The sequence below is a fragment of the Pantherophis guttatus genome, chromosome 3 (assembly GCF_059756535.1).
Source record: "Pantherophis guttatus breed Tessera chromosome 3, ASM5975653v1, whole genome shotgun sequence".
Taxonomy (NCBI): Eukaryota; Metazoa; Chordata; class Lepidosauria; order Squamata; family Colubridae; genus Pantherophis; species Pantherophis guttatus.
In genome coordinates, this window is record NC_142065.1 from 2,448,073 (window position 1) to 2,470,881 (window position 22,809).

The 22,809-nt window shown below is 44.7% G+C and overlaps 1 protein-coding gene across 1 annotated transcript in view; it reads right to left on the reverse strand.

Annotated features, from left to right (window-relative positions):
* The window catches only part of ASXL1 (ASXL transcriptional regulator 1), a 43,771-nt gene that overhangs the window by 10,610 nt on the left and 10,352 nt on the right, over positions 1-22,809 (reverse strand). The window contains exons 2-7 of the mRNA XM_087888948.1: positions 15,563-15,645; positions 11,223-11,331; positions 9,531-9,645; positions 7,751-7,848; positions 4,685-4,778; positions 3,562-3,699 (exon numbers count right to left, since the gene is read on the reverse strand). Of these exons, the coding sequence (XP_087745074.1) occupies positions 3,562-3,699; positions 4,685-4,778; positions 7,751-7,848; positions 9,531-9,645; positions 11,223-11,331; positions 15,563-15,645 (637 nt within the window). The remainder of the gene's footprint in view (positions 1-3,561; positions 3,700-4,684; positions 4,779-7,750; positions 7,849-9,530; positions 9,646-11,222; positions 11,332-15,562; positions 15,646-22,809) is intronic.

Sequence of the window (22,809 nt, forward strand, 5' to 3'; positions counted from 1 at the left end):
TGAGGAAGGGGTTGGACTAGAAGACCTCCAAGGTCCCTTCCAGCTCATTCATTCATTCTAAGATCTCACCTCACCCCTGTGTGCCTCTTGCTCCCTTCCTCCCCATCCTTTTATCAATTTTAAGCTGATTTAATATTATTTATTGTTTTTATTAGTTTTCGGTGCTTGTAAGCCATCTATGGCATATAAAATAATAAAAAATAAGAGTATATTAATAAAAGAGATTCTGCCACCAGGTGATCCTCTTAAGTCTTTCCCCCATTCTGGGGAAACCTGGCACCCCTTCCTAGCCTGCCCTCCTCTTCAAAAACTATGCTCTGGTGGCTCAGCAGACTAATTAAATATCCACTTATATCAGCTGCCTGCAATTACTGCAAGTTCAAATCTCGCCAGGCTCAAGGTTGACTCAGCCTTCCATCCTTTCTAAGGTAGATAAAATGAGGACCCAGATTATGGGGACAATAAAATGACTTTGTATAAATATACAAAAGTACGAAGGCTATTGCTTAACGCCTTGTAAGCCGCCCTGAGTCTCCGGACAAGGGCGGCATATAAATCAAATTTTTTTTAAAAAATGCACCAGGAATTACCAGGGCTGGAGGCTAAAATGGACAATTAAGCATCTTGGAAGATGCCAAGAGCAAGCTATTTCCTATTGCTGCCAAGAAAAATACCTTTTATTTATGTTATGCCTCTGCCGTGTGTGTGTATGTGTGTGTTTGTTTGTTTTCACCTAGGAGGAGCTTTACTTTAAGGCAACTTGCCTTCTCGCTGATGGTCTTTTAAGAGGATTTTAAATCGTTTATTTATTCCAGCCTACATTTGGTTAAGTTGAATGGACTGAGCTTTTAATCTCTTGCTACTTGTTATAATCATGTACTGAGCACTGTTTGTTAACAGTGTTTGTTAACTCTATGGTTTGACACAATAGGGGTGATCCCTTGTCCAAATAGTTACCATTTTCTTGCTACTTTGAAGAGGGAGGGGGGGTTTGACTTATTCTCCAAAGAACCTGAAGGCAGGACAAGAAAGAAAGAAAGGATGGAAACTAACCAAGGCTCCAAATACTGGATGTATTTAAGAAAAGTATGGACAGCCATTTGTCTGAAACGGGATAGGGTCTCCTGCCTGAGCAGGGGGTTGGACTAGAAGACCTCCGAGGTCCCTCCCAACACTGTTATTCCAAAAATTGGTAATTACTTCCAGTTTTCTGCAAAAACCAGCCCCGGAGTGAACTATGGATTCATTTAATAATCACTGTGTTTATTTAGCAGCAGCCTCGTTCACTTAACGACTGCTGCAAAAATCAATGTAAATTTGGGTTGGTACCTGGTTTACCTCCATCACAACTTATAGACGGCGAGGCTGCAGGCTGCATCACTGTCGTATGTCAAGGACTACCTGTAGTAAAGGAAAAGCTTCCCAGACTTTTTCAGTGCTGACACTTTACAATTGATTCCCTGGTGCACAAAGAACACGTGGGGTTGTGTGATGTCTCTTTAGCTAAAGCCTCTTCGCCTATTAATAGGTGAGGCTGAGATCACGCTGCAGGTCTGAGCGCTATCAGCCTTACGGACCGTTCTAAAGGATTCGCATGCTTCTTCTCACCACAGCGGTTTACAAATGGATGCAACCTCTTGTTATCTATTACCGAGACCGAAATTCAACACAGCATTCTTTTTTAATGGGATAAATCAAAACAATCGCAACCAACCTGCCTTCCCCTTGAGGACCTGAACACCGGCAGGAGCCAGACTGAGAAAATATCTGCAGAGCCCTCACCTCCTGGACGTCAACTGGTTCAACTTCTCCCCTCAAGACAGATGCTATAGGGCATTGCACGCCAAAGCAACCAGACAGATAGTTCTCCCTACCCACCTACCCACCCCCGGTGCCATCTCTCTGCTAAAACACTTAATTCCCACAACACTCATCTTTTCTCATCTTGCCTACCATCCTCTCCTATTGATACCTTATGATTTAACACTTGTTGTTTGTAACTTATCATTAATTAAATCCCCTATTAACATGATTATGACATATTACTTGTTGTTTATATGTACACTGAGAGCTTATGCACCGAAGACTAATTCCCTGTGTGTCTGATCACACTTGGCCAATAAAGAATTCTGTTCTGTTCTTGTGTTGTGTTCTGTTCCCTCTTCTATTTTCTATTTTCTTCTCTTCTCTTTTCTATTCCATTCCATTTTGCATTCTATTCTATTCTATTCTATTCTATTCTATTCTATTCTATTCTATTCTATTCTATTCTATTCTATTCTATTCTATCTTCTTTCTGTATTCTCTATTCAATATTTTCTTTTTTCTTTTCTTTCTTTTCTTTTTCCTTTCCTTTCCTTTCCTTTCCTCTTCTCTCCTCCTCTCCATTCCATTCCATTCCATCCTATATCCTATCCTTGTTGTTAGTTGCAAAGTCATGTCCAACCCATCGCAACCCCATGAACAATGTTCCTCCAGGCCTTCCTGTCCTCTACCATCCTCTGGAGTCCATTTAAGCTCACGCCAACTGCTTCAGTGACTCCATCCAGCCCCCTCCTTCTCTGCCGTCCCCTTCTTCCCCTTCAATCTTTCCCAGCATTAGGCTCTTCTCCAGGGAGTCCTTCCTTCTCATTAGGTGGCCAAAGGATTTGAGTTTCCTCTTCAGGATCTGGCCTTCTAAAGAGCAGTCAGGGTTGATCTCCTCTAGGACTGACCTGTTGGATGGCCTTGCAGTCCAAGGAACTCGCAGGAGTCTTCTTCAGCACCTATCCTATCCTACTCTCTTCTAAATAAAAACAGATGTAAGCTTCATCTTACCTGGAATGTCCAATGAAATAGGCACATCTGTAGTATAATGAATTTATGCATTACAGGTAGTCCTTCTCTTGCAACCATCAATTTAATAGCGGTTCGAAGTTACAAAGGCACTGAGAAAAGTGACTGATGACCATTTTTCACCTTTAAGACTGTGATCCCCATGATCACGTGATCAAGTCAGATGCTTTGCAACTCGTTCATGTTTATGACGCTTGCAGGGTCCTGGGGTGACCCCTTTTGTGACTTTCTGACAAGTAAAATCAACGGGGATGTCAGATTCACTCAACAACCATTGCCAATTTAAGAACTGCAGTGATTCACTTAACAAATATGGGGAGAAAAGTTGTGAAATGGGGGCAAAACTCACTTGACGAATTTCTCACAACAACATAAATTTGGGGCTGAATTGTCGTCGTAAATCGAGAACCACCTGTATCTCAAAAGGTGACTCAATGGGTCACAGGTTGTCTGGTACAGGTTGCTCCAACCTCGGCAACTTTTAAGGCTTGTGGACTTCAACTCCCAGAATTCCTCAGCCAGCCAGGTTGGAGAACCCACAGAAAAAACCAAGGGGCTCCCGAGCAATGTCTCACCATTGTGATAAATATAACATCCTAAAAACAAAATTTAAGGAACATTCACACATACACATACAGACAGACAGACACAGAGCATCTTAAAGTCGGCTGGGTCCAAAACTGCTGAAGTTGCTCCTGTTGAGAGAAGACCCCGGAGTCCACCTACCGCCTGAGGGTTTGCGGACTCCCCGGAGCAGATGGGGGGCTTCCCTCGCCATGTCTGTCCTGTTGCAGAGAGCGCTGGGCAACACGGAGGAGCTGCTGCTGCTGCTGCTCTCGTCGCCGACCGGCTTCCCCGCAAACCCTGAAAAAGAGCGAGCGCATCAGCTGCGGCTTCTGACCGTCCTCACGGCCACCTGGGGTTCATCGAGTGGAACATCCTGATAACACAGTCACAGCAGGGGAGGACAGCAGCAAAAGGTTGGGGGCCCTGACTATCTGTTAGACCCTATATCATTTCAGATAGGTGGCTGTCCAATCTCTTCTTGAAAACCGCCAGTGATGGAGCCCCCACAACTCCTGGTGGCAAGCTGTTCCACTGGTTAATTGTCCTCATTGTTAGGAACCCTATCTTACGGAAGGGAAGGCAGTGAATGAATGGGGGGGGGACACAAGGGCAGCCCCCTCAAGTTACAACTGTGGTTGAGCCTGGAATGAATGGCTGTTATGTTTGTGTCGGTTGTTAAGCAGAGGAGAGTGTGAGTGCGTTAAAAGGTACTGGATGAAAAGGAGTAGCCAGGATGGATGGATGGCAGATATAGATGAGATGAGATATGATATGAAGGATGGATAGAAAGATGGATGGATGAATGATATGATATATGATGGATGGAGAGAGAGAGAGAGAGATAATGATTAGATAGATAGATGATAGATGTAATGATTAGATAGATAGATAGATAGATGATAGATAGATAGATAGATAGATAGATAGATAGATAGATAGATAGATAGATAGATAGACAGAGACAGACAGACAGATTAGACAGACATAGAGAGATGATAGACATAGACAGATGGGCCACAATTTATACCCACCAGATCAGTGTTTTTAAGTTCAGGAATGTTAAGAATGTGAAGATGGGTGGACTTAGCTATGCTGGCTGGGGAATTCTGGGAGTTGAAGTCCACCCATCTTAACACTCCTATGCCTGAATAACCCTTGCTTTTGGCTAAGTTCAAGTCAGTCATAGCAGCAACTAGGAATGCCCGGGAGTGAGCGGAGGCTGGGGCTGGAGAGGCCACATGGATTTGGTAGTCCACAGGGGGGAAGAGGAGCTTCCACTTACCAGAGGAGGGTTCCATGTGGGCCCCGTTTACTTTCAGTGGTGTGAGGACCACGCGTGGAAGCATCACGCCCGTCTTTTTCTTCTGTTTGCTCACCTGTATGGAAGGAAATCAAGAGAGCGTTGCCAGGGGAATAGAGAAGAAGCCCGAAGGTCCAGGATCTGCCTTTCTCAGGAGAAAGCATCAGAGGCCCATTTCAGGACAGCTCAGCCTAGTGATCATAACCTCAGAAGTCAAACAAGGCCAGCACTGCTAAAGACCTTTATGGGTTCCCCTCTTTGACCTTGCCCACGGAGCAGGCAGGTGCTGCTGTTCTACAGTCTCCATACAGGTAGTCCTCAACTTACGACCACAATTGAGCCCAGAATTTATGTTGCTAAGTGAGAAATTTGTTATGTTTTGCCCTGTTTTACGACCTTTCGGAAGGCCAGGAGAGTGGGGGCCCACCTCACCTCAGGGCAGTGGGGTGGGGTGGGGTGCTGGGGAGAGAAGTTAGTGGGAGAGACGTGGCCCTGGTAGATGGAAGTGTCATAAAAATGTAGAGTTGGAACAGGGGAGGGAAAGAAAAGCAGGAAGTCACATGAAGCCAGTTTTACCAGCAAAGTAAAGATTTAACCTGGTAAAAGAAAGACAAAAGGGGAAAATAAAATTGTTTAAGGGCATTAAGGGCTGTCACTCACACCCAGTAAAAACTCATTCTTTGCCACCTCAAAAAGCTGTAACTAAATTAAAAAGGGTTTGAGTTACAGGATGCTAAATTTCAGCTGAATATTTATAATAATATTTTTAACAGCAATTGGGGATTGTCAAAGGAACTGCTTAAGAGTAAGAGATAAAAGTAGAAGTAATGGAGTCCCTGCGGATTTTACTCCCCTGGCTGTTGCTGACCTTAGGGGGGTGCTGCTCATCTCCGTTTCCAGGCCATTGAGCTGGCGCTGCCCAAAGACATTTCCAGCTCTACCTTCCCACCGAAGTGGTACCTATTTATCTACTCGCATTTTCTTGCTTTCAAACTGCTAGGCTGGCAGGAGCTGGAGCAAGTAACGGAAGCTCACCTGACTGCAAGTGGCGCTCGGGTCTCGAACCAGGGCTGCCGGCTTTCCAGCTGACAAGCCCTGTTGTCCTAACCGCTGAGCCATTGTGCCATCCAGATTAAGAGACGGGGAGAAAGAATTTCTGCATTGAGGCCTTCGGGTACGACCACCATCTGTGAATGTTCTTTGCACTTAATTTCCTGCACCAGTCAGGGGGTTTGACCAGGGGTCTCCAACTTGGCAACATTAAGACCTGTAGACTTCAGCTCCCAGAATTCCCCAGCCCCATCTCAGACCCCTGGGTTAGTAAGTGGCCTCTGAAGACTCTCTTCCTTTTAACATACATGCTGTTGCTTCGCTCCCATTTCTGTTCACAACACAGTCACCGTAAATTAAATTAATGCTGAAATACAGGATGTAATTCTCGTAAAAAGCACACCAACTCTCCACCAGATAATCCAGGGGTGTTTTTGCTCCAATTATTCTATCCAGGTCAACAAAAGATTCTTAGATGACTCATCCAGAGGCCTGTCTTTGGGGGATTTTAATAAAAGTCTGGCCAAGCTTTGGCCAAACTCCTCTCTAGCAGTCAGAGGCAGCCTCCGAGCCCAGGTTTACGCAGCTGCTGTGCCAAATTCCAGGTCCAACTGGCAAATGAGACTGCCACCAGCTCAACCTCGCTTCTATCCCAAATCTTTGAAAGGCCTCTTCCCCGCTGGTCAAGATTACAATTTTACAGCCTTGACAAATTGTGCAGCTTCCATTTCCTTTTTCTAATTCACGAGGCTCTTTAAAGTCTTCCCACATTTAATTCTATTTAAAATGGGTCACACAGAGCAGGGGGGGCTCTGCAGCTGTTTATAAACAGAGAGGAAGCTGGCCACCAAACCCTCTGTGGGGTTTAACTAGAAGCGATGCTAGGGGGAATAGTAGTAGTAGTGGTAGTAGTAGTAGTAGTAATAATAGGGGAGTTCAGGGGGAATAAAGGTAGCTTTCTCTTTGCGACACGGAACAGAATAGAATAAAAGAGTTGGAAGGGACCTGGGAGGTCCTCTAGTCCAACCCCGTTCAGCCAGGAAACCCTATACCATTTCAGACAAATGGTTATCCAACATCTTCTTTAAAACTTCCAGTGTTGGGAGAATTCACAACTTCTGGAAGCAAGCCGTTCCACTGATTAATTGTTCCCACTTTTAGGAATTGTCTCCTTATTTCTAGGTTGCTTCTCTCTTTGATTTAATTTCCACCCGTTGCTTCTTGTCCTGCCCTCAGGTGCTTTGGAGAAGAGCTTGACTCCCTCTTCTTTGGGGCAGCCCCTGAGATATCAGAACACTGCTATCATGTCTCCCCTAATCCTTCTCTTCACTAGACTAGACATACCCAGTTCCTGTAACCGTTCTTCATATGTTTTAGCCTCCACTCGTGTAAATTAGAATAAAATAGAGCTGGAAGGGACCTTGGAGGTCTTCTAGACCAGCCCCCTGTTCTGGCAGGAGAACCTATACCATTTCAGATAAGTGACTGTCTAGTCTCTTCTTAAAAACCTCCAGTGATGGAACGTTCACGGTTTCTGAAGGCAAGCAGTTCCACTAGTTAATTGTTCTCACTGTCAGGAAATCCCTCCTTAGTTCTACGTTGCTTCTCTCCTTGATGAGTTTCCACCCGTTGCTTCTTGTCCTGCCCTCAGGGGCTTTGGAGAACAGCTTGACTCCCTCTTCTTTGTGGCAACCCCTGAGATATTGGAAGACTCCTATCCTGTCCACCCCTAGTCCTCCTTTTCATTAGACTAGCCATGCCCAGTTCCAGCAACCGTTGTTCATGTTTTACCTTCCATCCCTCTAATCCTCTTTGTTGCTCTTCTCTGCACTCTTTCTAGGTATGATCTCACCAAGGCCTTATAAAATGGTATTAACACTTTCATGTAACCTTGATTCCATCCCTCTGTCGATGCAGCCTAGAAGTGTGTTGGCTTTTTTGGCACCTCCGGGGCTGTGCTCACCCATGGTCTGCGGAGCTCCTCTCCGGCCTTCCTACCTGAGACGCTGTTCTGGTGCTCTCTCGGAGAGCAAGCGAGCTCTTGCTCTGGGACTCTGTGGAACAGGAGGCGTTGGAAGAGGTTTCATCCAGAGAAACTAGAAAGAAAGGAATCCTAGCATCAGAATGCAGTCCTCTGGGCAGTTCCGGGGCTCTTAGGGTGACCCACAGCGTTATGACCACACTGGAGCTGAGGGATGGGGAGGGAGGGGGGAATTGAGATAGTTGGGGCTTTGTAGCCAAAATAAAGTATTTTCTCTTGAGAACCAAGGACATTCCCACAGCTGGTCGGAGGAAGGAAGGGTGGTGTCGCCAGGCAACCAGACGGAGCCGCGATTGGACGATGTGACCGATTGTTTTGAGAAAGTGAAAACTTTTTGCTTTTAATCACCGTATTTTTTGGAGTATAAGACACACCGGAGTATAAGATGCACCTACCTTTTTTGGTGAGGAAAAGAAGAAAAAGAAATCTCCCTCTGCCTCTGAGCAATTTTGCCTCATGGCAGCAAACAGCCTGCTTTACTTTCATTTTCGTTTTTGGCACAGCTTGATTAGCGCAAGGGGAAAAAAAATCTGCTCCAGCAATTTACTTCCTTGCAACAAGCAGCAGAGCTCTGCGCAAAACAGCTGAGAGTCGGGAGGCCGATCCAATCAACTTGGGCTAATTAGACTGTGCTGAAGCTGAAAGGAGCTGTTTCTTCTTGCTGTTTGCTTGCAAGGAGGTAAACTGCTGCAAGGCAGAGGCCAAAGGGTGGGGGCCAGTGGGTGGGTGGGGGGCTACATTTGGTGTATAAGATGCACCTAAATTTTCACCCTCTTTTGGGGGGGGGGGAAAAGGTGCGTCTTATACTCTGAAAAATACGGTAGGTGAGAACCGTGGGACCCTTCGGAGTCGGTTTTCACCAGATCTGTGCCAATATGATATTTCCAATAAAGCTGTTCTTGGAGGAATCCACCTGCTTGCTATGGAACCCTGACAACCCTTTTGTGAGCTCCGCTGATTGCCTGTTTGCTTCTGGGTCCAACGCAAGGTGTTGGTTATCACCTTTAAAGCCCTGCACGGCCTGGGACCAGGCTACCTGAGGAGCCGTCTCACCTTGATGAGAATAGCCTCTCCCACCTGTGATGGTGGAAGAGGACCCGTCCGTCAAGGAATGCCGCCTGGTGGGATGCAGGAAAAGAGCCTTTTCTGCTGTGGCTCCTGCCCTTTGGAACATCCTGCCCCCAAGGGGAGATTCCCCCTTCCGAAAGAGCCTGAGGAGCTGGCTCTGGCCTGGACCCCCAATGGGGGTGCATCACTCTAACGGTGGTTGATGGGCTAAGACCCCACTCCCCACCCACTCACCCCCATGCATCTTGCCCACTTCCTCCCCATCTTTGTCAATTTTAAATTAATTTAATGGTGGCGCTGCGGTGAGAATGCAGTACTGCAGGCTGACTCTGCCCACAGCCTGGAGTTCGAGCCTGACAGGGATCAAGATTGACTCAGCCTTCCGAGGTCGGTAAAACGAGGACTCAGATTGTTGAGGGCCGAGAATCAAATAAGGTTTCTACGTTGTAAACCGCCTAGAGGCACTGTGGGGCAGGTTAGAAATCTTTAAGTGCTATTTCCATTTATTGTTTTAATGTTTTTAATTATTGTAAGCCACCTAGAATTACCCCCAAGAGAGGTGGGTGGCATATGAGTTAAATGATAAAATAAAATTAAAATAAATTAAAATAAAAATAGCTACGGAGGAAGCAGCCGGAGGAGGTGAGCTCCGAGTAGGAGCACACTTACCGTCATTATCGCCGCTCACAGTGCTGGCAGCTTCATTGGAACCGCTGCTCTCCGCATCGTCCAGCTCTTCTCCTTCAGGTCCAGCGAGGGTCCGAGACCACTGGGCAGCTGCTTTCTGGAAGAACCAATCAGAGCTTGGAGAAGTTGTGTCTGGGGAGCCAGAGGGCAGGTCTATATGGATACTGGTGACCTCTTAAGGTCCCACTATTCAGCTACTGGGTAGTAGCAACTGTATTCATTTTGAGCCAGCTGCAGTGGTTAGCCAATATAAATTAAAACATAATTGTGGAGTCCTCGGGGCTCTCTGAGCTTGGTTGTTTGCTTGCAGACTTTTCATTACCCAACTAGGCAACAGTGCTCGGTGAGTGTGAGGTTTGTTTCCTGTTTATATGCAGTATGGTGGCTTGTCCTGCTAGTGTTGGTGGGGTGTGGTTTTTCTCCTTGACTAGGGTATTGTTTTCTGGTTGACTGTTTGTTTGGTGTTAATCCCTGCTTATCTGGGTGTTAGCTGCTAATTTCTAGTCTTGTTTTGCTTCCTTCTCAGCTTTTTGTTGTCTTATTTGAATGTGGTGTAAATATGGATTATCACTCTGTATCTATTGATGGCTGATTTGTCTGAATGTCAAGCTTTCAAGAATACCCTAGCATCTGACTTAGTCTAGGATGCTCACAGTTTTTCCAAGTTGGAACTACGGTTGAATCTGTCCGTGTGTTGTGACATTCAGGAGTTTCATTCTTTCTGTTAGCTTATGTTCATGGCTACGCTCTGCTACTCTTCTGTCTGCCTGTCCCACATGGTGGTAGTGCTAGTCCTTATTCTGTATGTTTTACATACAGTCATACACCGTATGTACAGTGCTTATTCTAAGGGGTGGGTTCTACTTACCTTTACTACTGGTTCGCAGCGGGGCAGCGCGCACATGTGCACGTTCTTCTGCGCAAGCACAGAAGCATTTTGATGACGTCAGGGTCGGTGGGTATAGCCTCCCACCGGTTTTACTACTGGTTCTATAGAACCAGTGTGAACCGGAGGCAACCCACCAATGCTTATTCTGCAGGATCCAATTTGGGTCAGTGACCAGGACTAGAGGTTTAGTCTTCCGAGCTTTCAGACTGGGGAACCAGATTGTTGGGGGCAATATGCTAATGCTAATGCAATATGCTAATATGCTATATGCTAACTTTGTAAACCGCTTAGAGTGGGCTGTACAGCACTATGAAGCGTTATAGAAATCTAAACAATAACAACAACAACAACAACAACAACAACAACAACAACCTCTCTCTACTGGAATGAGTCTTCTATACCAGGGGTCTCCAACTGTGGCAACTTTAAGACCTGTGGACTTCAACTCCCAGAATTCCTCAGCCACCAAAGCTGGCTGAGGAATTCTGGGAATTGAAGTCCACAGGTCTTAAAGTTGCCACAGTTGGAGACCCCTGCTTTATACTGTATCTGCAAGGACTGTGACAGCCACCATGTCAGACAGAAGGCATGCAAGGGAGCTGTCATAAGTGCAGCATGACACAATATTCCTATTTAAGGTCGAATATTTACTGATCTGTGGCCAAAACTGGCTAATGACAAGTTCTAGATCTTATCCCCGTCAGGTGCTAAATTCATACAAAATTCAGCAGTCAGTTACACCTTCACCCAGTCTCTGGATTAAAGGAACAGAAACCTGGCCTTACCTTGAGAGTAAATAGGCTGATCCGGCCAGGAAGCTTATAAAAAAGCCCATCGCAGCTTCTTGAATTGGAGTGAAGCATCGCGTTCAGGCAGGCCAGCGGGGATGTGCCACTGCAGGGGGGAAAACAGGCATAATTCAATCTGTCAGTCGAGACATAGGTTGCTTTGGAACTAGTGAAACAAACAACTGTGGCAAATTCTGATAATCCAACATATTATATGCTGCCCAGAGTCATCTTCTGGCAAGACAAGGAAGGAAGGAAAGGAAGGAGGGAGAGAGGGAGGGAGGGAAGAAAAAGAGAAAGAAAGAAAGATGGAGAGAAGAAAGAAAGAAAGAAAGAAAGAAAGAAAGAAAGAAAGAAAGAAAGAAAGAAAGAAAGAAAGAAAGAAAGAAAGAAGAGAGAGGGGAATGCAGGAAGGAGAAACAGAGAAAGAGAGAGAGAGAGAGAGAGAGAGACGGGAGGGAGGGAGGAAAAAGAGAAAGAAAGATGGAGGGAAGAGAAACAGAAAGATAAAAACAAAAAGAGAGAGAGACAGGAAGGAACGAAGGAAGGAAGGAAAGAAAGAAAAAAGGGAGGGAGGGAGGGAAGAAAAAGAGAAAGAATGATGGAGGGAACAGATAGATAAGATAGATAGATAGGAAGAAGGAAGGAAGGAAGGATGGAAGGAAGGAAGGAAGGAGAATGCTGCAGCTCAGGTCCCAAATGGATGCAAGGAGTTTCCAGATCCTCTGCTGATAATCAAGCAGGGAGTTTTGTCTTGTTCTGGTTAATCTCCAGAATATGGAGCTAGCCCAAGAGCTGGTTATGTGTGTTTTGAATTTCTGTAAGTTTATTTCAAGGACAAGTAAGTTTGGATCCAACACCGTGGACCCCCTACCTCCAGCTCCCCTTTGTGTAGCAATTCTCCCAGGCTGTTCCCCATCCACTTTAGCCTCCACTGGGCAAAGAAGCTACTGCTTTGGCTGGCTAGACAAAATTCAGGCTGCCCGGGTATCGTTTGACTAATGCTGTCAAAAAACAGCCTCTGGCTTTGTCTGAGAATTGGGAAAGCAATATTCATCCAGGTATTAAGGACTGGCTCCCAGAAACGAGCCTCTTATTTTGGAAAAGCCATGTTACAGTTAGTCCTCGGCTTACGACCACAATTGAGCCCCACATTTCTGTTGCTAAGTTGTGTTGCGTTTTATGACCTTTCTTGCCACAGTTGTTATGTGAATCACTGCTGTTGCTCAGTTAGTAACATGGCTGTTAAGTGAATCTGGCTTCCTCATGGACACTGCTTTGCGGGAGATCGCAAAAGGGGATCATGTGATCCCGGGACACTGCGACTGTCGTAAACATGAGTCGGCTGCCAAGCGTCCGAATTCTGATCACATGACCATGGGGATCCTGCAGTGGTCATAACTGTGAAAACCAGCCATAAGTCTCTTTTTTCAGTCCCATTGTAACTTTGAACGGTCACTAAACAATGGTTGTAAATTGAGAACTACCTGATATTTTACGGTAACAAAGTAGAATTATTAGGTAATGTCTTTTTTTGTAAAGCAATGATTTCTATATGGTTGGTGTATGGGTATGTATACACACACACCATACAATATTTAGCACTGGCAAAAATCTGGGTTTTTACAATTTGGGGGTTTCTCTTCGATTTTTTGCTTAAGTTTAGTTTTTTCATTGTTTATTGTCTCTAGTATTTCCTTCATTATAAGTTTGTACTCCAAAACTTGTTAACGCTGGTAAAAATACAGTTGGAAGAAAACGATCTACAGCATCTGGAGAGGAGAGTTCTCTAAAGAGGAAAAGGCGAAGAAAAACAGAACTGAAAGTAGTTCTAAAATTTGTTTTTCAATCTTGAACCCCTCAAGAGAGCTTCGGTTTCAATTTATTTTTTTAAAAAAGGAAGTCGGCTCATACACTGAAAAACTACATACTGCCCTAACGAAACTGTTCCAAACCCTTCCCCACCCCCGTTTTCGCCCTCCCCAGGCTCCTAGAAAGCCTCTGGAGCCTGGGGAGAGAAAAACGGGCCTTCCCCACCACCACCCTGAGGCCCTCTGGAGGCAGGAAACAGCCTGTTTCCCTACTTCCGGTGGGCCCAGAAGGCCTGAAAATCAGCTGGCCGGCCCGCACATGCGCAACGGAGCTGAGCTCTCGTGCTCACCAATATGGCTACACATGCCAGCTGTGGCACGCGTGCCATAGGTTCACCATCACGGCCCTAGACCATTCCAGACAAATGGTTATGCAATCTTTTCTTTAAAATCTCCAGGGATGGAGGACCCACAACTTCTGGTGGCAAGCTGTTCCACTGGTTAATTGTTCTAACGGTTATGAAATTTCTCCTCAATTCCAGGAGATTCTTAATCAATTCTCTCCTTGATTAATTTCCTTCCGTTGCTTCTTGTCCTGCCTTCAGGTGTTTTGGAGAATAGCTTGATCCCCTCCTCTTTGTGGCAGCCTCTTAGATATTGGAACACTGCTCTCATGTCTCCCTTAGTCCTTCTTTTCATTAAACTAGATCTACCGAATTCCTGCAACCGTTCTTCATATGTTTTAGCCTCCAGCCCCCCTAATCACCTGTGTTTGCTCTTCTCTGCACTCTTTCTAGAGCCTCAACCCTCACATTTGGGACCTCCTCATCCCTAGTATTGACTATATCCTCCCTGCTTTCACGGGCCCAGGTACAGAGCGACAGAAGGACAGAAAAAAGATTTGGAAGGGGGAAAAAATCAACGAAGTAGCCCTTCTTCACTTAATGCTGGAACAGATTGAGGCCAATTTTATTTGCATCTGTTCCTTCCTATGATCAGAAGAGACTCAAAAGATAGTTTAACTCACCCCCCCCGCGCCCCCCCCAAGAAACAAAGGCGTATCATTGTCAAAATACGGCCTGTGGTTAAAAGAAAAAAACCCACCCTGAGTGAGCCATTCAGTGGCAGCATGATTAATAGGGTTAGCCTTTGATCTGGCTGGCAAGAAGCAAAACATCCCAACCCTGAAGACAGACTCACATAACTTTCTGGAAAAACTCTTTGTAAATGTTCATGTTTAATCAGACAAGAACACTTAACAGTAACAGCTTTTTGTCTCAGAAAAATAAAACAAAGTTTAGCTGCGCTAAATAGATAGGACTGTCACTCCAAGCTCACAGAAATAAACCTTGCCATGTGGGGTCCTGGCTGCTCTCTGAGCTTGGCGGTTTTCTTGCAGATGTTTCATTACTCAAGTAGGTTAACATCTTCAGTGCCAGAAAGGAGGGGGGTTTGCAGGGAGGAGGAGGAGGTCCTTGGTCCGTCTCCTCTTTTCTGAGCTTGGCTGTTTTGGATGTTTCCCAACCCAATTAGATAACATCATCGGTGCTAGGAGGGTAGTTTGCCGAGTGGAACAGGACGATGCCTATGGGAACCTTGGTGCTCTCTGAATATGTTTTTTTTTCTTGCAGATGTTTCATTAACTGAATAGGGAACGTCATCAGTGCTGAAAGGGAGAGGGGTTTGCACTGTTGTTGTTCCCTAGTTGGGTCACGAAACCTCTCCCAGAAAACAACCAACCCCAGAGAGCACCAAGGACCCCATAATCTTCCTCTTCTTCTTCCCCTCCTCTCTGCAAACCCCACATCGACCCTTTTAGCACTGCTGATGCCTATGGAGATTCTCAGTCATCCAGGTCAGCCAAAGGTGCTTTTTCAAGAAGCAACTGGACTTTTCGGTTTTTCTTTGAATCAGCAGTGCTGCCCAAAGGTGCTTTTTCAAGAGGCAAATGGACTTTCTGGTTTTATTCTTTGAAGACGTTTCGCTTCTCATTCAATAAGTTTCTTTGGCTCTGACTGGATGGCGGGGAATGGAAGGATTTATACTCCTTGCTGAGTAAATTCTTCCATCCTCCACCATTCAGTCAGAGCTGAAGAAGCTTCTTGAATGAGAAGCAAAACGTCTTCAAAGAAAAACCATAAAGTCCAAGTTGCCTCTTGAAAAAGCACCTTTGGGCAGCACTGCTGATGTTCCTTAATTTGGTAATGAAACCTCTCCAAGAAAACCACCAAGCTCAGAAGGCACCAAGGACCCCCACAATTCAACCCTCAACTACAGATATTCTCTTCTATGCCCTTCCATGATGTTCACCCACCCCCCTTACCTGGTGGTGACAAACCCAACAAAACGTACTAACTTGAACAAAGGGCACCATGCAAGACAAGTCAGGAAATCCTCCAACCCAAGCTAAAAGTCACCCTAAGGCATTCCAAAGCGGAAAGGCCGAAGAGAAGAAAGTGAGGGAAAAAGAAGGAAGCCAATTTTAGCTCCTCCATCCTTCGACTTAGCAGGAAGAACAGGACTAACCTCATTTCCTTTAGGCCCTCCGTTTCTATCACCTGCAGAATCTGTTTCGGGGTCATGGGTCCATCAGAATAGTTTTCCAGCACCTGAAAAAGAGAGAGAGAGAGAAAAAAAATCCCAGGTTTAATGTACATAAACTAACCCGAGGATATTCAACCACAATTGAAAGGCAAAAATGGCTTAACCTTCCTGAAAAGCTAACTGGGATGAACTTTAGAGTCCTAACGGTTTAAGAGCGCGCCAAGATATATTTAAAACGATAAGAGTGCCTGGCCAGATTCTTTCAACCGTTGCCTCGGGGCTGAGCTACACCAGACACAAGAGACTTGTGGTCTTGGATATCTCTGGCTTTTTTCCCCTCTTTTTAAAATGCAGTCACGAGGATGGGCTCAACGCAACTCAAATGAGTCAGTGTCCCTTGAGGGATTTCTTTTAGCCTTTCCCCTTGCCTGTTTTTCACGTCTACGTAAATGGCCTCCCTCCGAGTTGTCATTTGCCCCACTCAACAAAATACTCCCTATGTCCAGCAATGGGCAAGTGGTTGAGAAGAATAAATACTTTGGGGGGTTGTGGGGGGGAGGACATGGCTCCATCCACCCATCCAGGGGGAATTATTTAGATATGGGGTCATAATCAAAGTCATTTTCCTGGCTACAAGGAAGAGCGGCCAGAAAAGGCTTCAAGCAACTAGCCGCAGCTAGAAAAATACAGGCAGTCCTCGATTTATAACAGTTCATTTAGTGACCATTCAAAGTTACAGCGGCAATGAAAAAAGGGACTTATGACCATTTTTCACATTTACGACTGTTGCAGTTATCCCCATGATTACATGATCAAAATTCAGATGCTTGGCAAGTGACTCGCATTTATGACAGTGTCCCCAGGGCTCACCTGTTCCCCTTGTGCGACCATCTGACCAGAAAAGTCAACGGGGAAGCAAGATTCATTTAATGACCAAACGATCCACTTAACAACTGCAGTAATTCGCTTAACAACTGTGGCAAGAAGGGTGGTAAAATGGGGCAAAACTCACCTAACAAATGTTTCAGTTAGCAACAGAAATGTTGGGATCCCTTGTGGTCGTAAGTCGAGGACTACATGCAGAGATATGCTTAACAGAGATATGCACAAGGGAGACCAACATTTCCATTCTTAAGCAAGACAGGTTAAGTAAATTTTGCCTCCGGTTTACGACCTTTCTTGCCACAGTTGTTAAGCGAATCACTGCAGTTGTCAAGTGGATCATTTGGTCATTAAATGAATCTGGCTTCCCCATTGACTTTGCTGATCAGAAGCTCACAAAAGGTGTTGACATGAGCCCGGGACACCGCAACCGTCATAAATAAAAGTCGGTTTCCAAGCACCTGACTTTTGATCGCATATCCATGGGGATTCTACAACGGTCGTTAAGTGTGAAAAATGGTCATAAGCCACTTTTTTCAGGGCCATTGTAACTTTGAACGGTCACTAAATGAACGGTTGTAAGTCAAGGACTACCTGTACCGATGAGGCCTATTGTAAACTTTAGAGAGACAAGCTTGAATATGGATGCTTCTGTGAATTATTTTTCATAACAGCCCACCTGGATCAAAATAGCCAGTTTTCTTTCTGCTGGTTTTAACAGTTATAGGATCCGTATTTTTCGGAGTATAAGACGCACATTAGTTTTTGGGGAGGAAAATAAGAAAAAAAAAATCTGCCTCTGCCTATCAGCACCCATCGGTATTCATCTGGCTAGTGTCTTTGCAGCAAACAGCCTGGTCAGCTTCAGCAGGTTATTGCAGCCTGATTTCGCACAAGCAGCTGATTGGCGGTTGGATTGGCCTCCCGGAATACCGCCTATCAGCTGTTCCAGGCTGCGGGGATCACCACAGCCTATCAGCGCCTCCGTGCATTGCTTTTTCGGCCTCCGCACGCTGTTTTAGATCCGTTCCAGGCTGCCGGGATTGCCGCAGCATATTGCCGCCGATCGCCACCTCTGCGCGTTGCGTTTTCAGCCTCTGAGCATCGCATTTTCGGCTGCTTCCAGGTGGCAGGGAGCAGTAGCGGCAGGAACTGGTGAAAAACACGAAGCTCAAAGGCCAAGAACAGGGCGTGTGGAGGCCGAAAATGCAATGCAAGGAGACGGCGATCGGCGGCAATGTGCTGCGGCGATTCCCACAGCCTGGAACGGGTCTAAAACAGAGTGTGCAGAGGTCGAAAACATGACCGCGTGGAGGCCGAAAATGTTGCTTCAGCAACATTCAGTGTATAAGACGCAGAGACATTTCCAGCCATTTTGGGGGGGGGGGGAGTGCGTCTTATGCTCTGAAAAATATGGTATTTGTTTTTTGTTCTGAGATTCTCCTTGATTTTCCCCAGCAGTGTTTCCCAAAATAACCAAAGCTCTGAGATAAGGATCAGGTCCATATTCTTTGGCTGGAATATGTGATCAATTTCTTACACATCCTCCAATTTCCCATTTGCTGTTCAGATCCATGCAGCTGAATGGAACAAAGCCGAGCATTTTTTAAGAGGGTAAGGACAGAATTCTGTGAAGCTCTTTTGTCAAAAGAAAGGTTAAAACAAAGTCAATGTAAAACACAACTGAGAAAAAAAAAGCAATTTCTGGTTCTCCTGATGTTAAAAAAAAAAAAGAGGGTTTAAAAAAAAAAAGCCACCCAAACATATCAAAAGATACTCTGTTTTACATAGTGTCTAGCCTACAGCTAAAAGTCATGCAAATTATCTTTAATGTGAAACTTCATTTAATGCCTTTCCTAATGGTGGATTAGCTGCTAAAATTCTTTGCAGCGAAATGGTTAATTTTCAGCGGCACATTTTTCAAGGATCGGAGTGGTTGCACAATTTCTTAATGCCCCAGTTTGCCAGACCTCGTAACAGTAACCTATAATAAAAAAATACTGGTTTCGAATTTCTGATTTACAGCCATTAAAATAAGCGTCAACTTCTAGTGGCACCGAAAAGAACCCCAAGTTAAAAACGTTAAGGTGATGCAAACACTGACAGTAAGTAGATTGATAGAAAACACTCCAAATAGAAATATCAGATAGCTTTTAGCTGAATGAATGTATTATGTAGGGACAGATTAATTGAGTTTTATGAAGGTATAAATAGTATATAGGGGGTGGAGGGGTTTAAGTTTTATAAAATGTATTTTTCGATTAGGATTTTATTTTGTGGAAGTCCTGGGGGGAAAAGGGGAGGGATAGGAAGAGTATGAGAGGCTGGCGGGGGGGGGGGGGGGGAAACTGGGGAGAAAATGTATTTGTAAAACTTTTTAAATAAAAAAAAAAAAGAAAACACTCCAAATAGAGGCAATTTAGGGCAGTAGTTAAGGCAGAGGAATAGAAAGCTGAAGATCAAGAGTTCAAGTCTTTCCTTTGGCATGAAAGCTGTCTGGGTAACTTTGAGCCATTCCATCACAGCCCAACCCCCACCTCACAGGATTGTTGTTGTGGGGAAAATAGGAGGAAGTTGTGTTGGATATGTCTATGGAGGTTCATATGCTCACTGCTTGGGAAGGAAGGAAGGAAGGAAGGAAGGAAGGAAGGAAGGAAGGAAGGAAGGAAGGAAGGAAGGAAGGAAGGAAGGAAGGAAGGAAGGAAGAAAAGGGGAGGGAGGGTGATAGATAGGGAAGGGAAGAAAAGGAGGGAGGGAAGAAGCGAAGTGAAGGAATGGAAGAATGGAAAGAAGGAAGAAAGGGAAGGAAGGAAGGAAGGAAGGAAGGAAGGAAGGAAGGAAGGAAGGAAGGAAGGAAAGGGGAGGGAGGGTGATAGATAGGGAAGGGAAGAAAAGGAGGGAGGGAAGAAGCGAAGTGAAGGAATGGAAGAATGGAAAGAAGGAAGAAAGGGAAGGAAGAAAGGAAGGAAGGGAAGGGAAGCTCATAGCCTCTGAAAAAGAGAAAAAGCTTAATCTGAATTCAGTATTTTGCTATTAGAGTATAAGCAGCTGCTAGAAAATTAAATGGGTTTGTGCTTCCCAAAGAAAGCAAGGGAAACCATGCCTACTGTGAGTGAATTTAGTTTGGAAGGAGTCGCAAGGCATAAATATAATAAATATAATAAATAATAAAGCCCACACAAGAGACAGGCCCCTGGCATCTAATCAAGGGATCTAAGAAGGTGTTAAGCCTCAGGGCTCTGAAATAGCCACCCTAATTCAGGGCAGAGATAAAGGCATATTCTTCAGTGACACCACAAAATTACCTGGAGGATAAATACCCTTTTTGACCAGTTGGGCTTTAGTGAAAATACGGACAGGCGTAAAATTAATCGGAAGCTTGTGAAACTCAACTACAAACAAGATGCACATGTAAACACCAAAGAACAGGAAGCCTGTTCCTAAGAGACATAAATCAATAGGAAACGTGTCATCGTTATGATTCTTTGACTTTCAGCAAAATGACACCAGCTGCACAATGGCCACGAAGGTGTGAAGCCACATCCGTGTGTGTGTATGTGTGTGCTGAACACAACGTGATAAAAAGCACCGGTTGGTTTTTGCACATGTTTCTATGACCGCACGTTCAACAGCCATGGTGACTTATGCCCCACAATTCAAAGAGGAAGACACACCATTCATTGCCAGCTGAAAAAGCAGACTGCTAAGAAGACAAGCCTCTGTTACAAATCCTATCGGCTCAGAAGTCACTTGTGGAAAAAAGTGCAAGATCAGGTCAGGAACAAGGAGGAACCACATCTCCCCTTACGTTGGATCCCCCCAAAAAAGGATCTTCTGAACAGCTTCTCTGAAAATAATCACCCGCTGGTAAATCAATTACTGCTATTACAGAGAGTTCTCAACTTGCAACCGCAATGCCAGTCTAACATTTTATTGAGTTATAAAATATTGCAAAATGCAAAAAGTCAATAGAAAAGCAGTGGGGAGGAAAAGGGGGAAGAGAAGTGAGGAAGAATAAGAAAAAAAAAAATAAGAAAAGGAAACACTGACTTCCGACTCTCTCTGTTGCAGTAAAATAAGGCATTAACATCAAATCACAACTTTTTGCTTTTTCATAATAATAATATGAACCAGCCCTTGCTGTAAATCCACTTGCAACCACAATCGAGCCCAAAAGTTCCACTGCTAAATGAGACAGATGTGAGGGAACGTTGCTCCATTTTACGACCTTTCTTGCCAAAGTGGTTAAGTGAATCGCTTAACCACTCTGCAGTTGTTAAGTTAGTAACCCGGTTGTTAAGTGAATCTGGCTTCCCCCATTGACTTGGCTTGTCAGAAGGTCTCAAATGGGGATCACGTGGCCCCAGGACGCTGCAACGGTCATAAATGTGAGTCAGTTGCCAAGCGCCTGAATTTTGATCACGTGGATGCTGCAACTGTTTTAAGTGCGGAAAACCCTAAGCCTGTGATCAAAATTGGACGCTTGGCAACCGATTCATATTTATGACCGTTGCAATGTCCTTGGGGTGTGTGTGTGTGTCATGTGATCCCCTTTTGGGACCTCCTTACAAGGCAAGTCAACGGAGGAAGCCAAATTGACTTAACACCCAGGTTATTAACTTTACAACTGCAATGATTCAATGAACAACTTTGGCGTCGTGAGGTGGGGGAAGAAAAATTCATTTCACAACTGTCTCCCTTAGCGACCGAAATCTTGGGCTCGGGGGTGGTTGTAGGTCGAGGACCAGCCGTTATTTACCACTTCTGAAGCGTTCTCTCTCCTGTGGTATCTCCGGATTTATCCTTACACTCTTCAGATAAAAAGGAAGCCAAAAACTCTTGAACTGAAAGGCAGGGCCAGCCAAAGATTAATGGGGGTTTTTTCCCCCCATTCCTTCTTGCATTCCTTGAAGTCATCTGAGCACATGTAGATAATTTGGGAAGAGGCTTTTATCTCTCTCTCTCTCTCCCTCCCACCAGACTAAAGATTAACGGAGCAGGCCAATCTCGGTTCTGCTTTCAACATTCCTGTTCCACCTTCTGGTATGGATGAGAAGGCATTTCTGCTTCTGAAACTTTTCCTTTTTTTTTAGTGCATGCAAGAGAATTTTTGAAAAAGGGACTGGCCCTCCATATTTCCCATAAAACCCAAAGAGGCAATTTTACTTTCCAGCCCATAAAAGGCCTTTATTATAGTTGGACATTTATGGAAGAATCAAGACTCCAAAATTACAGGTCAACCTCAACTTGCGACCACAACTGGGCCCAAAATTTATGATGCTAAGCGAGACAGTTGTTAAGTGAGTGTTGCCTCACTGTACAACCTTTCTTGCTACAATTGCTAAGTGAATATTTGTGTTTGTTAAGGGAATCTGACTTCCCTGTTGAGGAAGGAAGGAAGGAAGGAAGGAAGGAAGGAAGGAAGGAAGGAAGGAAGGGAAGGAAAAAGGCAGGGAGGGAGGGGAGAGGAGAGGAGGAAGGAAGGAAGGAAGGAAAAAGGAAGGGAGGGAGGAGAGAGAAGGAAGGAAGAAAGGAAGGAAGGAAGGAAGGAAGGAAGGAAGGAAGGAAGGAAGGAAGGAAGGAAGGAAGGAAGGAAGGAAATGGACACTGGAGCTACATGAATCCAGGATACTGCAACTGTCTCAAATATGAATCAGATACCAAGTGTCTGAATTTTCATCACCTGACCAGAGATGCTGCAACGGTCGTTAAGTGTGAAAAATGATCATAAGTCAAGGACTACCTGTCTTTTACAAATGCCCAATTTTCAGTGGTGGCTACATTCATAATTCTGTTTAAAAACCTGCTGTCACTGTATGAACAACTTTGCACTAAACATGCGTTGGTCAATACTCAAGAGACAGGCAGGGAAGTCAGCTAAGAATAACAATAAAAGTTTCCACCAGAAAGAGGAATCTTCCATAAAGGAATTGTGCATTTTCAGAGATTTTTTCCTTTTTCTGTGAAAAGAAGGTTAGTTCCTAAAAGTTGCAGTGCAATTAGGCAACTGAATAATGCACAGCCTACAAAAAGCTGAGCGTGCCATTTGTAAGACTGCAGTAGTTCACTTCACTTTGCAAGTGGGAAAAATGTTATTTAAGGAAATGTATTAATAGATGAGGAATTTATCCCTTAAATAGATATCACGTTTCAATTCTCCATATGAACCTCACATATTCTTTGGATTTCTAGAACTAGGGAAAACATTTTTGCTTTTTAAAGGAGAAATGCAATCTTGCCTCCACCCCACCCCAATGCCAAAAACCCAAACCAAAGATATGTCGCCATTCAAGATTTCACAATTTAAAATTTAGGAATTCTTTTTTACAGAGCTATGAAGAATATTC